General features: G+C 37.8%; 1 protein-coding gene across 1 annotated transcript in view; it reads right to left on the bottom strand.

The window, feature by feature from the left end:
• The window catches only part of LOC132099176 (stonustoxin subunit beta-like), a 30,932-nt gene extending 17,040 nt beyond the window's left edge, over positions 1–13,892 (bottom strand). Inside the window, exons 1-2 of the mRNA XM_059505627.1 lie at positions 13,868–13,892; positions 4,791–4,883 (exon numbers count right to left, since the gene is read on the bottom strand). Coding sequence (XP_059361610.1) covers positions 4,791–4,881 — 91 coding nt within the window. The 5' untranslated portion in view covers positions 4,882–4,883; positions 13,868–13,892. The remainder of the gene's footprint in view (positions 1–4,790; positions 4,884–13,867) is intronic.
• Between the last annotated feature and the right edge of the window lie 896 nt (positions 13,893–14,788).

The following is a 14,788-nucleotide window of genomic DNA, read 5'->3' as shown; positions in this document are numbered from 1 at the left end:
AGGCGGTCTGAAATTTGAGTACTGACTCGCGGTCCTTCCCCAATCCTGCCCCACCCCTCATCTTGTCAAAGTTAATATTATCCATATTTCATTTAATTTAGTTTCCTACTATATTGAAGATAAATTTAGAGGCCCATTGATCTGCCAGTTGCAGGTCTATCATGCTGAGAACTCTGCTCATGTTTGCTAAAAATTAATAACCAAATGTATCATTATAAATTTCAGAGTGTTGCTGCAATTTAAATATAATGCGGATAACATTACATAAAGATTTTTTCAACAGGTTAGATATTGATTATTTGTCTTGCATATCCACCATGTTTGTAGTTTTTTTAACACCTTTCATGTGTGTTAGTAGTTTTAATCGAATCTTCAGCCACTGCGCAATTGGTTGTGGCTATTTTAATATTAGCTATTTAGGCTGATTTATACTTCTGCATCAAAACTACATCTGACATGCACCTTTCCGGAAAATGTAACAATATGTCTATTCTACACAGATTGCATCGCTGTGTTTGGTCTGCTAGAACCCTTCCCTCCATATGTATTTGAATTTTGTGTGTGGTTTTAGCACTATAATATACTTTCACATGCCAAGACCACACCACAACCAAATATGTAAATTAATAGTTTATTGTTCAGAATGTTAGGGATGAGTTGAAAGAGGATGAAAAGGTAAAGGGGACAGGATGATGGTCAGGTTGATTTGGGCTTCTTGAATTGATGGAAGAGCTGAGGTAAGCTTGGGCTTAATGGAGAACTTGATGTTGTTGCGGATGTAGGCTTGGTATGGTCGAGATGACCAGCAGCCAAGGGTTCTGATAGTCTCATTGGATATTCCTCATCTCGTTGCTGATGTTAAGGGTTTTGTGGCCCATTTCTAATTTATGTAAGGAAGACTGGATTTTTAGAAAGTGCTGGACCTGCATGTCAAGGGTGGAAAGAATTCAGGAGTATGGACAGAAGATGTAGATGGGAAATTATGTTCCTAATTGGTCAATTTGCTTCTTTGAAGGGTGAAGATGAGAGTATCTGAGGAGTGGATAGTAATCTCCAAAATATAGGAGTGGATAGGAGGATTGAATATAGAAGAGTTTGATTGAGTTCTGAGCATCATAGGATGCCAAACAATGCTAATGAGAACATGAAGTCTAAAGCTTGATCAGTCTCAGAATTTGGTAGGATGATTGTGTGAGATTATGCAGAGGCTAAGTAGGTTAGTGGAGAATGAGGTGTCCGGCATATAAGATGATCAGAGCAGGAATTGCGGTCAGGCAGGTGAGCCTGTACATGATTGCATAACAACAGCAGAACATGATTTCCCTTGTCAATAATTCTAACTATCACTGCATTGTCCAAGTAGATGGGTATTGATTTTCTGGACCATTCTTGCTCCCAAAGGATGGTGTTGTGATAATGGGGTATATTTCATAAATCTGGTGGAGAAAGTGCTTGACTGCTGACTAAGGGAACTGAACTCCAGAGGTTGTTTGAAAGAAAAAACATCGCTCACCGTAATAGCCATCGAAGCCTGTTGAGAGTGCTGCATCAGTATAGTTGGAATTCGAGATGAAAGATATAGCTGTTATAGAGATAGAAGATACTGTTCTGGAATGAGAGGAATTGTTGCCAGAGGCGCATTTCCATTTGCATGCATCATCTAATATGACTATTGTGGAGAGATGAGATGGCTGCTGCTTTAGACAAAAGGTTGGACAAGAAGGATTTCCCTTGAGGAATAATCCGGATGGCACAGTTGAGGGGGCCTAGAAACCGTGAGATTTGGTGGATTTTGTAGAGGGTGGAGATGCCCTGAAGTGGTTAAGGATGATGCCTAAAACTCAATGGAGGTATGAGGCCCTGAGGTTTTCTGCTGTAAATGTAATGCTGAGTTTGGTGAAAACCTTGATAAGTGTGGAATCCTTATCGCAGTGGTGCGATGGAGGTGTAATGTTAGGAAGTTATCCATAAGGTGAAGGGAATGTAAGGGAAATGTGTGGTTGTTGGTGAAATCTGGTATAGTGCTACATAAAGAAAGTCAAAATTCCTAGGTCTGCTTCTGCTGCTGAAGGTGAGGCGTACAGCAAAGTAATAGAGACCTTTCCAGTAGACTCCGAAGGATTGCTAGAAAACTGGATGGATAGGATTTGAAGGTGTTGGTTGTATCAGTTTTAGCGAGCCGAGCTTCAAAGCCTGCTAGATAAATTTGTTTGATGGGATTTAGGAATAACTGAAAAGAGCGGAGCTGCAGCAAATAAGAGGTTGAAGCTGTATTTTTTCTTGAGAGGGACGGTTGAGGTTGAAGCGGGGGGGGGGGCGATAATTGAGCATGCTTTAGATATATATGGGAGGGACTCCACAAAGTAAGCATTAAGGGATGTTTGAGCTGCAAATTTCCAGCAGTAGAGTTTGGAGTCGAGAGTGCCCCAGTATGTCTTCTGGTTGAACTGCTGTAGACAACCTGTGGCTAAATTAAGTATAGAGTATAGAGCTGCTGAGATAGGAGGAGGCCAATGAGCTACTGAGGCTGTCCGAGTAGGTGGCGTAGCTGGCTAAGTATATGGCCTGTAGATGACAGATTGAAAGGGTGTTGATGGAAGGAGGTTCAAAGGAGGATGAGAGGGTATTGGTGGAGGGAAGGAAAGATGAAGGAAGGCAAAGAGTGAGAGACAGGAGAGAATAAACCTCTGTGTCATCATGGAGAGCATAGGTTTAGCTTAATTAGCAACAGCAGACGCTTTTGGAGCACAAGTTGTGTGTGATATTAAAGGAGCCAAGCTAAAAAGCATGTGTGTATACGTCTATGATCACCCTGCTCACATGTTAATTTTATCTAGCGTCATTCTTTCGTCCATTAAATTTAAAAAATATTTTACTGTTGTTTGTTTTACCTACCCCTTGGTTCATGTAAGAGAGAGCACCTAATCTGTTTACGCTCATTTTGTTTTATTATTTATGTATTTAGTCTCGGGCCGGCAATACCACAACTGAGGTGCCCTTGAGCAAGGCACCAGACCCCAACTACGGTTGCACTGTTTGACCGTACATCAATCGGAACCGGACGGTTTTTGCTTAAAATACGCGATCAGCAATCGGACGGTTTTTGGCCTTTTTTCGGCTGATTTGTCCAGAAGTGCTACATTGTAATCATTCGCTATCATGTCATATGTTTGGAAGTATTTCGAAATCTCTGCACAGGACACGGGCAGCTTCAGCACTGGAAGTGCAGAGCTACATATCTGAGAGACCGATAGCAGGAAGTGAACAGCTGTTGGTGTACTGGCGCACAAATTCCTGCGATCACTGAAGTTGCACGAGCGTACTGTATCTGTCCGCGCCCTGCACCAGCGTAGACAGTGAAGGGATGTTCAGCTCAACTTCTCGCAGGTTGGATGAGAAACGAAACAGACTGTGACAAAACCAAATGTTTTTTTTGTTGTAAAGTAGAACTTGCATACACGTTTGAAAAACCAGAAGTAAACGTCAGTTCTGTATAGGATGATTATTTTTATTTTACCTTACAATCACATCGAATTAATTTGATTAAAAAAATCACCTGCTGTAGCACACTGAAAAAAAGTTTCATTAATCCAATTAAACATTTTTAGGGTAACAATTAACATCTATATTTTTTTAACTGGAGCCAATAGTTATTTATTTTTCATTGGCTCTAGTAAAAAAATATAGATGTGAATCATTAACCTTTTTTTTAATAGTACAAATGAAACACTTTGCATCTTTGTTTTATTCACACCAACATTATTTGATTTTAACATTTTGGAATAATTTATTTATATAGCATGCTTTTATTTAGTCTCACTTGTAAATACCTTTTTTTATTTAAAACCAAATTTAAAACCTAAAACAAATACTGAATGCTGATTAAGAAACATCTTATTGAATGTGTGTTGATTCAATAAGAACAAAACAAAAACAAAAGTTAAATGCTGATCTCTGTACCATCTATGTTTGTATTGAATGTAGGCTACTTACTGTGCAGTTACTGCCGTTAATTTCAGATGGTTACGTTTATTGTTTTCAATAGCCAAAAGCCAGTTTGGCCTATTAAATACCACATAAAGATGTTCTTCATGCATACTGTCCTTCTTTCTTGATTGTTGCTTAAAGAAAAAAATAATCGGAAATCGGTATCGGCCAGTTTTCTTGTAAAAAAAAAAAAAAATCGGTATCGGAATCAGCCATGAAAAATCATGATTGGTGCATCCCTACCCCCAACTGCTTCCCGGGGACTGCAGCATAAATGACTGCCCAGTGCTCCGTATGTGTGTGTGTGTTCATGGTGTGTGTGTGTGTTCACTGCTGTGTGGGTGAACACATGATGTGTTAAATGCAGAGTATGAATTCTGACATCACATCACTTTTAAATTTAGAGTGGGAGACATGTAACATGTCCAGTGTCATGTATTGTATTGCATAGACGTTTGCATTATAAGATATATTGTTTTGATTCTTGGTTAAAGAAAGTTTTTTTACAGTATTAATAGAGTTTCAGCTTTCAATATGAGTTCAGGTGTAAATGCAAAAGAGTGATTCCAATCTAAATGTTTTCATATTTCTTACAGAAATAACTGTTGTACCAGTGACAAACAGCTTCTTATTCAAGTGTAACAATATTAATCAATGAGCTGTTAAATATCATAATGTTTAATTAATATAATTATTAATGAAAATCACTATAAAATGTTCCCGTAATTTTTTTTTGTGGATTTAAAATTAGTAAAAAAAAAAAAAAAATGAAACAAAAAGCATTTTTTAAGTAGGAAAGGTACCTGGAATGAAGGAATCTTCACGGCAGTCATACAGCATACCAGGAAACAGAGGTCTCCCTAGGGCTGCGATTTCAATGGGTTTAAATTTCATGTCTGTAGTAAAAGAAAACAAAAAAAACAAACATTTATTTCTTTTTTGAGTGATATACACTCCTGATGCATAAAGATCTGTAAAGCTGCAAAGACTAAACTCTCAAATCCAAAGGGATATTCTTTATAAAATGTCTCGTTCTAACATGCCCCACATTTCTACGTCACTATATGGGAAGATTTGCTTAACACCACCCAAATATATTCACGCAAAGAAAGAAGGCTTAACTTTTATTCTCTCTTTTGCCGCCACTGCCATGTTGTGTTTAATTGTGAAAGCGAAAATACTTAGTTTGGCCTCCCAAAAAAAGACACAAATAGAATTTAGTAATTAAGTTTTATTTCAACACTGTTCCAGAACAGCTCAACCCAAATATTCAGATGTCTGCTGTGCATTCTATGGAGGACTGTTTCCTGAACCAGTAGCCTGCAGTGTGTCTGTGGCACAACGGCTGTATCTATAAAGTTAGGCAGTTCAAAATTTGCAAGGATAGTCTGGTGCTTCTTACTCCCAGCCTGTAAGTATGTTTTTTATATTAAAATAATTTTCCACTAATGATTCAAATGCCAGTTTTAAGAAATAGATTAGGCTTGTTGTTTGTTATTTCTCAGATCACAAATGAAGACATGGTTTTATGTTTATGCAGCACGATAAGCAACGCAATGCGTAAAAAGACAGTATAAATCATTTTAATCAGTAATTATGACCCCAATGGATGCAACAAATGCCTCGTTTGTAAAAGGTTTTATTGGTTTTGTCGCACTTATTAGGGTGATAGACTAAAGGCGGGCGTACACGGTGCGAATTCAGATGGTCAGAAGATCGTATGTCCAAGCACACGGCACGAGTGAGTTTATCTGAAAATCGTACGGACGAGATGATATACGACACGATTTTACAACCTGCGAATTCCAGAAGCAATCGCACGAAGATATACGCGTTCGACTTGAAGCCCCGCTGCACAGAAGGATCACTGTATGACATTAAAGTACCGCGAGAGCGATAAGAGAGCACACGGATCCAATGCATTCGAATCCCTCTCGCGGTACTTTGATGTCATACATGTGATCATTCTGTGCAGCGCTGCTTCAAGTCGAACGCGCCTAATATAACTGCTTTCCCTCTCTCATAAGTGCATATAAAATATTGATACGAGCCGTGACTGTTTCCTACACATACATGTTCTGTTTCAGCAACAGGAAACCGGGACGTTTGGTAACCCTGTGTGTGTGTGTTCTTGTATATGGTTTATAAATATCTGAAATAGGTATTACAATGTAAACATGGTCAATTGTAAACACAAGACAATTCCTGTGCCCTCGTAAACCAAATGGCTTTAAAAAATAGGATGGGTACATGGTGGTCATAAAGGGATGGACATGGTCAGAAACAATGCTCAGGTAGGCTGTGACATTAAAACGATGCCCAATTGGCACTAAGGGGCCTAAAGTGTGCCAAGAAAACGATGCCCAATTGGCACTAAGGGGCCTAAAGTGTGCCAAGAAAACATCCCCACACCATTACACCACCACCAGCAGCCTGCACAGTGGTAGCAAGGCATGATGGATCCATGTTCTCATTCTGTTTACGCCAAATTCTGACTCTACCATCTGAATGTCTCAACAGAAATCGAGACTTATCAGACCAGGCAACATTTTTCCAGTCTTCAACTGTCCTATTTTGGTGAGCTCATGCAAATTGTAGCCTCTTTTTCCTATTTGTAGTGGAGATGAGTGGTACCCGGTGGGGTCTTCTGCTGTTGTAGCCCATCCATCTCGAGGTTGTGCATGTTGTGGCTGCACAAATGCTTTGCTGCATACCTCGGTTGTAACGAGTGGTTATTTCAGTCAAAGTTGCTCTTCTATCAGCTTGAATCAGTCGGCCCATTCTCCTCTGACCTCTAGCATCAACAAGGCATTTTCGCCCACAGGACTGCTGCATACTGGATGTTTTTCCCTTTTCACACCATTCTTTGTAAACCCTAGAAATGGTTGCGTGTGAAAATCCCAGTAACTGAGCAGATTGTGAAATACTCAGACCGGCCCGTCTGGCACCAACAACCATGCCACGCTCAAAATTGCTTAAATCACCTTTCTATCCCATTCTGACATTCAGTTTGGAGTTCAGGAGATTGTCTTGACCAGGACCCCACCCTTAAATGCATTGAAGCAACTGCCATGTGATTGGTTGATTAGATAATTGCATTAATGAGAAATTGAACAGGTGTTCCTAATAATCCTTCAGGTGAGTGTATTTTTACACTTCATAATCAATTAGCAAAATTAGCAGCAATATTTTGGCTCATGTAAACAAAGGTGATATGAATGATGAAATTATGATTAAAAATGACATATCTTTAAAAAAAAAATTGCATATAGACGTCAGCTTTGCCTCAACGATTTGTTATATTTGACTGCAGTCGGGGAAAATGAAAGAAAAACACTGTAGTTAAAATATTTAATATTCACAGATGAAAGTTTAGTGTTTATGAAGTTATGTGTGTTTCTTAGAACAAATTCAAGCAGGATAAATGTCAAACCTATTCTCTAGGGTATTACACCATATTTTAGATTTCACATTTAAAGGGTGTGCAGTATTATTTATATTATATTAATTATGTGTTATATTATTCTAAAGAAATTGTGGTTGACTTTGCATCGGAGCATTAAAAGTGGTAGCCTATTTTAGTGAGGTACATGAATTAATATGCAAAAAATTCTCACATATTAGGCCTATATTTTAATTTGTATTTTAAAATTCCTTTAATAAAACAACATGCATTTTTACATACACTACTTTGTTATTTGTTATGTAGCTTAGAGAAAATATAAGTACAGGCTCAGGCACAGGCTTAACATTTATCCTAATTGAATTCATTCTAAGAAATAAGAAATCCACTTTCATCTGTGGATATTAAATATTTTAACTACAGTGTTTTTCTTTCATTTTCCGTGACTGAAGCCGTCAAATGTAACACATCAGGAGGCAAAACTGACGTCTATTTTTGAAAATGTGCTGTGATGCGCTTGTTTGATAACTTGTGGTTAAAAGGTCCACTCAGCGGTCAAAGGCTGCAAATGCACTTTTCTTGTAGAACCATCATTTTGGTTGGCCACCTACTGTAGGTAATAAAATGTATCTGGACTGGCTGAGGTGTTGTGGTTGCCATGGTAACAAGGGGCCTGGGGTCGTTCACAGACATCCTGGCACCCAGTGTGTTTACTGGGTGAGGGGTCTGTGATTATTTCTTACTATAATGAATAATTGATTTGACGAATCTAATGAACAATTGTGTGTTTGATTGATCCAAATGGTACATGACTCTTTCACCTAGAAGAACTCCATCATAACTCCAACATCATCGAACTGTTAAACCATCAAGACATTAATCATCATCCGGACACTCGTTCATAGATCAAGGTAATGCAAGTGTTTTTTTGTTTTTTTTTTTAAACGAAACAGAGATTTAGTATCATGGGAGACCCCATTGTTACAAAGGCACTGATGTTTCTCTGTTCAGGTTGATTAACTGACAAATGCAGATATTTTGGTTTTGTTTGTTTCTACATGTCATGCTGTGCTATCCATTGTCTAAACCCCACCCTTTTTGTTACATGAATTTATTCGCCGCACATATTCTCCCTCATTACCCTCCTGTCACGGTCCTGTCTGTTTCTGGTCTCTATGTTCAAAGACTTTTAATATATTTAATATAAATATAGATTTATATATGTTCTCTGCTGCTCTGCTCCGTTGTTTGTTACCAGGGATGCTAATTTTGCAACACCCATTCTCTTGTTAGTTTCCATAATTACCCATTAGTTAATTGGTTCCCAGGGCTGGGGAGAAAAAAATTCTCCTCGAATTCACTCTTTGCATTCAGTTAACAGATCCATACGAATCATGAATGAAATAAGTGTATAAAGTCAAACGATAACTTTACATGCTTTAAAGATGAACTTGAAGTGTTTCTTAAGTGAACCTATACAGTGGAGAAAGAAATATCCTGTGCATTATTATATTGAAACCATACATTCAGTTTTAAAGGGGCAGCAGCCTTTAAATACTTGCTGTTCCATTAGTCCTGTTGTCAGAGAGTGACATTTGTGTCTCATTCACAAAGGTAAAATCAGACCATTCCGTTTTTACTTCAAATTGTTTAATTAAACAATCCTTGGACAACTGTGCCAGTTGTTTTGGCTACTTTTATTCTGTGTTTGGTGTGTCTGGACTCATTTTGAAGCATGGAATGCAGCATGAAACAGCACAGAATCCCATTCATTGTTTTCAAGTTGAATTTAACATTTATTGATCGGAGGATTTAATTGACAAAAATGGTAATTGTTAATAGAAAATCTGTGGAAAACTGATGCTGTTAAAAATAACATGCAAAGAAAACACAAATCTTATGACAGGTAGATGTCACTTCTATAGTTGGAAAAGCATAAAAACAGGACATTAAGTTAATATGTTCCTTTGTGTTACAAAACTTAAGTATTTCAAAGTATTCTAAAATATTTTGATTAAGTTACTAAACCTGAGTAATCTAACGAAATACGTTACTGATTACTTTTTAAAGCTTGTATTTTGTAATCTGTAGTGAAATACATTTTAAAAGTAACCTTCCCAGCCCTGTTGGTTCCACTCAGTGTTTAAATACCCCTGTGTTTCATTCTTTGTTTGTCAGTCTATGTTTAGATATATACCTTGTTTGCCTTTGTCCTGGTCTCCTGGTTTCAGCTCTGTGTTTTCTCCCGTGTCCTTGTCTTTTGCCATTAAAACCTGCTGCATTTGGATCCTCTGTCTTCCGTGTCTTTTCGTCATCCTCTAAGTTTTCTCTGGTCCATTTATCAGAATCCGCGTTTCCACCGCAGGAACTTTACCCAGGAACTAGGGATTTTGGCCTGGTACTCTGTGTGTTTCCACCGCAGGAAACAGGATCTAAATAAAGTTCCGGGTAAAAAAATGCCCCTCAGAAAGTCCCTCCTGGTGAGGTAGTACTATTTGAAAGTTCCAGAACTTTCGTGGGCGGGACTTGGGCTCTAAACATCCTGATTGGTTGAGTTCACGCAGCATTGTGATTTCAACCACCATTTATTCGGATCAAGTATTACAGGCGAGAATGTAGTTTCCTAAAACTCAAATCTGTGGTTTATTTATAAAGACAGCGCCTATTTAAAAGATGTGTTTCGCTGATTTCGGAGAATTCTATGTAGAGGAATTTGTGGTTTACCGTCATTTTGCCCTATTGAATGATACAATGTTAATGGAATGCTTTTATAGTGTGTATTGGATGAGAACATTGGCTGACTGATGCCAGTGGGTGAGTCCAGGTGGAGCTTAGTATATAAATATTGCTCTGTATCTGTGTGGATCTTAACCAAAGAATTTTTCAACATCAACAAGCTTCAGTGGCCGTGGAGCTTGGCCCACACCTGTGTTTTCAGCACTCTCAAGTCCAGAATCTCTTTACAAAATGGCCGCCGTTCCAGAGTCCTGTCCCAAGATGGCCACCCTTCCAGAGTCTCGCCCCTTCATACCCACCCTTCCAGAGCCTCTTCACGTCAACCAGGCATCCCAAGGGCCTCAAGACTGGTAATCACAGAGAATGTTCAGATGCTCCATGTAATGGCAGTCGCAATTCTATATGTTTGGGCCAAAAGCAGCAGTGTCTGGTGGCTCCTCCCGAAGTGGCAGCTTGCGCTGCTGAACCTCCAGAGGAAGTGGTGTCTAACTTTGAACTCTCTGCCCATCCAACCACGGCTATGGAGTCTGTTTGTAAATCCCCTGATTGTCCTGTCACAGCCAAGGAGGATATCTCTAAAATTCTCAGCCTGTCCTGTCACAGCCAAGGAGGCCATCTTCCAGCTCTTTGCCTGTTTAGGCATGGCCAAAGAGGCAAAGTTAACTCTCTGACTGTCCTTGTTACGGCCAAGGAGATGGTTTATGAACTCACTGTCTGTCCTGTTTCAGTCACAGAGACCATTGATAACTGCTCTGTGCTCTTTGTTCCAGTACAGCCTGTTCCCTGCTCCATCAGCTCCACCCTGGTGGTCATCTGCTCCACCATGGCGATTTTCTGTCCCATCTGCTCTACTGTGGTGGTCATCTGCTATGCAGTGAGGGTCCTCGATCCCAACTGCTCTGCTGTGGGGGTCTTTGATCCCATCTGCTCTGTGGTCATCTGCTTTGCCATGGGGATTTTCAGTCCTGTCTGCTCTGTCCTGGTGGTCCTTGGCTCCACCCCGGCATCCTGATCTGCTGGCGTCCTGATATTTTATCCTACCCGTCAGTTTTTCCTACCCAGGTTTACTGCGCATGCGCACATCAATATCGCGTCCTTTTTATCATGCTAAACAACAATATTTAATGTATCTGCATTACTGTAGGTTTAGGGTTATGGTAGGTGTAGACGTTAATAAACCATAACTGTACAGTAGCATTTTTTGTTGTCGAATTGTACTACCCACTGAAAATCTGACAGGGTAGGACAAATCGACAGAACACCGGGTTTGCCTCAGTCCTCAGTTCCCTCATGGACTTGGTCCTCCATCCCTCCTCCTGTTCTGTTCCCCTCATGTTCCCTGCTGCTCTGCTCCATTGTTTGTTACCATGGACACTAAATCTCCCAAACCCATTCTCTTGTTAGTTTCCATAATTACTCATTAGTTAATTGGGTTCACTCATTGCATAACTACTTTGTTTATTGTTTCAGTCCTTGTTTGTCAGTCGATGTTTGGATGTATACCTTGTTTGCCTTTATCCCTGATTCTGCTCTGTGTTTTCTCCAGTGTCCTCTATCTTTTGCCATTAAAACGTGCTGCATTTGGATCCTCTGCCTTTCGTGCCTCCTATGTTACACAAGTTAGAGCTAGTTTATTGTGGATGGTTTCCCATTAAGGGTTTCTGTCAGTCCTGCAACTGCTTTCATGGATTGTTTTTTCTTGAGTGTAATATTTGTATTTGTTTATTTTTTTAACTCTTATAAAATAAAAAAATAATCTTTAAATTTTTTAGTCCTTCTACCTTTGCCTCACCTGACAATAAGTTACATATTCAAAATATACGTGCATACCATGTTTCCCATAAATTACATTTATAAACCATATATATTAAAAAACATGTTTTACATTTCATTTTTTCATGTGTACAATTAATACTATGACATACAGTCAACCCAAAATGAATACAGAAAGCTTCAACATTTCTTACATTATCGCAGTTTATTTCCTATTGTTTAGAAAATTGTAATAACAGATGACAAGAAATCAGATAAACAAAAAAAATTAACCTTGATAATGTCAGATAACACGTAAAGGGTTAGTTCACCCAAAAATTAAAATTATGTCATTAATTACTCACCCTCATGTCGTCTCAAACCTGGAAGACCTCCATTCATCTTCAGAACATAAATTAAGATGTTTTTTGATGGAATCTGAGAGCTGTCTGACCCTGCATAAGGTCATCACGTGACACAGAACAGCAATAGGTCCATCAGATATTCTCCAAAATGGCGCCAGGGTGATGAGGAGACAAATTGTTGAATTTTTGGCGCACAAAAAGTATTTTTGTAGCTTTGTATAAATGCGGATGAACCACTGATGTGACATGGATTAATTCAGAGATATCCTTGCTATGTTTCTAAACTTGGGAACATTTCAGTTGCATTGCTAATAACAGAATTTTTATTTTTGTGTGAACTAAACAACCAATTTTTGGTCCCAATTTTTTATCAATTTTACTAGCAGTCAACTGTATGAAGAATTTAGTGGTATATTTTAAAATATTAATTCATTATTAATTTTAGTTTCTATAATAAATAAAAAGAAAACAGATAGAATATAAAAAATAGAGCAATCTAGCGTTATAGTTCTTGTTTTGCTTTTGTTCATTGTTTAATAAATGAAAAGAAAAGATAGAATACAAAAGATTAGAAAGCTAGTTACATATATATTTTAATATACGCCTATAGATATGAGATCCTGAGACTGTCAGAGTGCTGTTCAGCTAATAACCTGACACTTAACACCACCAAAACAATTAAAATCATCCTTGACTTTAGAAGACACAGGGCAGACCCCGCTCCATAGTAAAACATGGAAAGAATGAGCAGAAATGATCCATCAATATGTTCTTACTGCTTCTGATATTTGTGGGGGAAGAAAAATTATTTGCTGTGAGTTAATATCAATATCTGGTGACTTTGAAACCACTGCAGATGTTCATATTCAGAACCACAGTTAAACCACAAACACTTCAGGAAAACAAATTAAACCAGTTTGACTGTGCTGAAGCTCAGTTTACAGCTGGAGGGGTTTCCAGAAAGCAGCTTTATATCTCTGAATCATGTTTCATCATGTTTCAGGGTTACTTTCCGTCAGATAAATGTCTCTAAACTTCAGTTGATTTCAGCACAGGTTATGTGAGAATTTATTAGAAATCATTATTATGGTATAAGCTATTCAGTTCTACTTTTCCAAGATTTAAATTCAAGTGAACAAACTATATGCATTTATGAACACTTTTCAGGAGTTTTATATATTTGGGAATTCCTTGTATTTCAACTCTGCTGTTTAATACTTAATGTACAGTGAACTAGAGTAAACGTGTTAATAAGGTAGAAATGCTCTTGATTTCATTGAATGAGTCTGTTATAGAGTTATCATAATATTTCATCTAAACTGTTTGCTGATGCTGGGTGATAGTTTCTCTCGCAAAGAGTTAACAGCGTATGACAAATACTGTTTGAAAATCACATAAACACTGATGATAAAATGAGAAACAGTGATTTCACACCATGTGACAACAGTACCAGAATCTGAATCTTTCTGTGATTCACTGACAAAGACACACTTGATCATCTGTTTTAAAGTTTAAACCATCAAAACAACTTCAGTACGGCATTAAATAAGCACAACGTGACCAATGACACATCATAAGATGACAGTCATACATGAAAACAACTAGAGAAAGATGAAATGCTCACCTAAATGTTTGTACTTCTGTCTTTGTCTTCCTCTGAAGTGTTGTGTTGAACAGCAGCTCTACACTTATACCAGGAAGAGACATGAGAATGAGAAGAATGTTGAATGTTTGTTATTCGTTACCTGTCTTTTATTTTGACAGATAATTTCTTGGGAAAAAGACATTTGTCTGTACACTGATTAAGAAATTGTTGCATGTTTAGTAAAACGTGAAACACTGTATAATTTTGTTCCCATTATTTAGGCCTAATTAGCCTAATTATGATTTCAGCACAAGCATGAAAGCACAGGTTATGTGAACATTTATTAGAAATCATTATTATGGTATAAGCTATTCAGTTCTACTTTTCCAAGATTTAAATTCAAGTGAACAAACTATATGCATTTATTTTTCAGGAGTTTTATATATTTGGGAATTCCTTGTATTTCAACTCTGCTGCTTAATACTTAATGTACAGTGAACTAGAGTAAACGTGTTAATAAGGTAGAAATGCTCTTGATTTCATTGAATGAGTCTGTTATAGAGTTATCATAATATTTCATCTAAACTGTCTGCTGATGCTGAGTGATTGTTTCTCTCGCAAAGAGTTAACAGCGTATGACAAATACTGTTTGAAAATCACATAAACACTGATGATAAAATGAGATTAGCCTAAAACAAGAAAGAAAGAAATTAAACCTGCATGATTTAGCTAAATCTTTAAAACTCTAAAGTATGGACGGATTAATAAACCGTCCTCACGATTAAACTCAAGTTCTCTAATCAACAAAATTCACACGATGTAAAAAAAGAGCTTTATTAATTGACAACTTAAGTGATTTTAAAGGGAGCCTTCTTTACTTGCTTTTAGGGCTGGGCGATACCATATGGCCTAAAAAAATCTGATATATGATTTATGATTTTAAAATCAATATTCAAATGA

The sequence above is a fragment of the Carassius carassius genome, chromosome 22 (genome assembly GCF_963082965.1).
Source record: "Carassius carassius chromosome 22, fCarCar2.1, whole genome shotgun sequence".
Classification (NCBI taxonomy): domain Eukaryota; kingdom Metazoa; phylum Chordata; class Actinopteri; order Cypriniformes; family Cyprinidae; genus Carassius; species Carassius carassius.
This window is presented reverse-complemented; position numbering and strand designations above follow the sequence as displayed.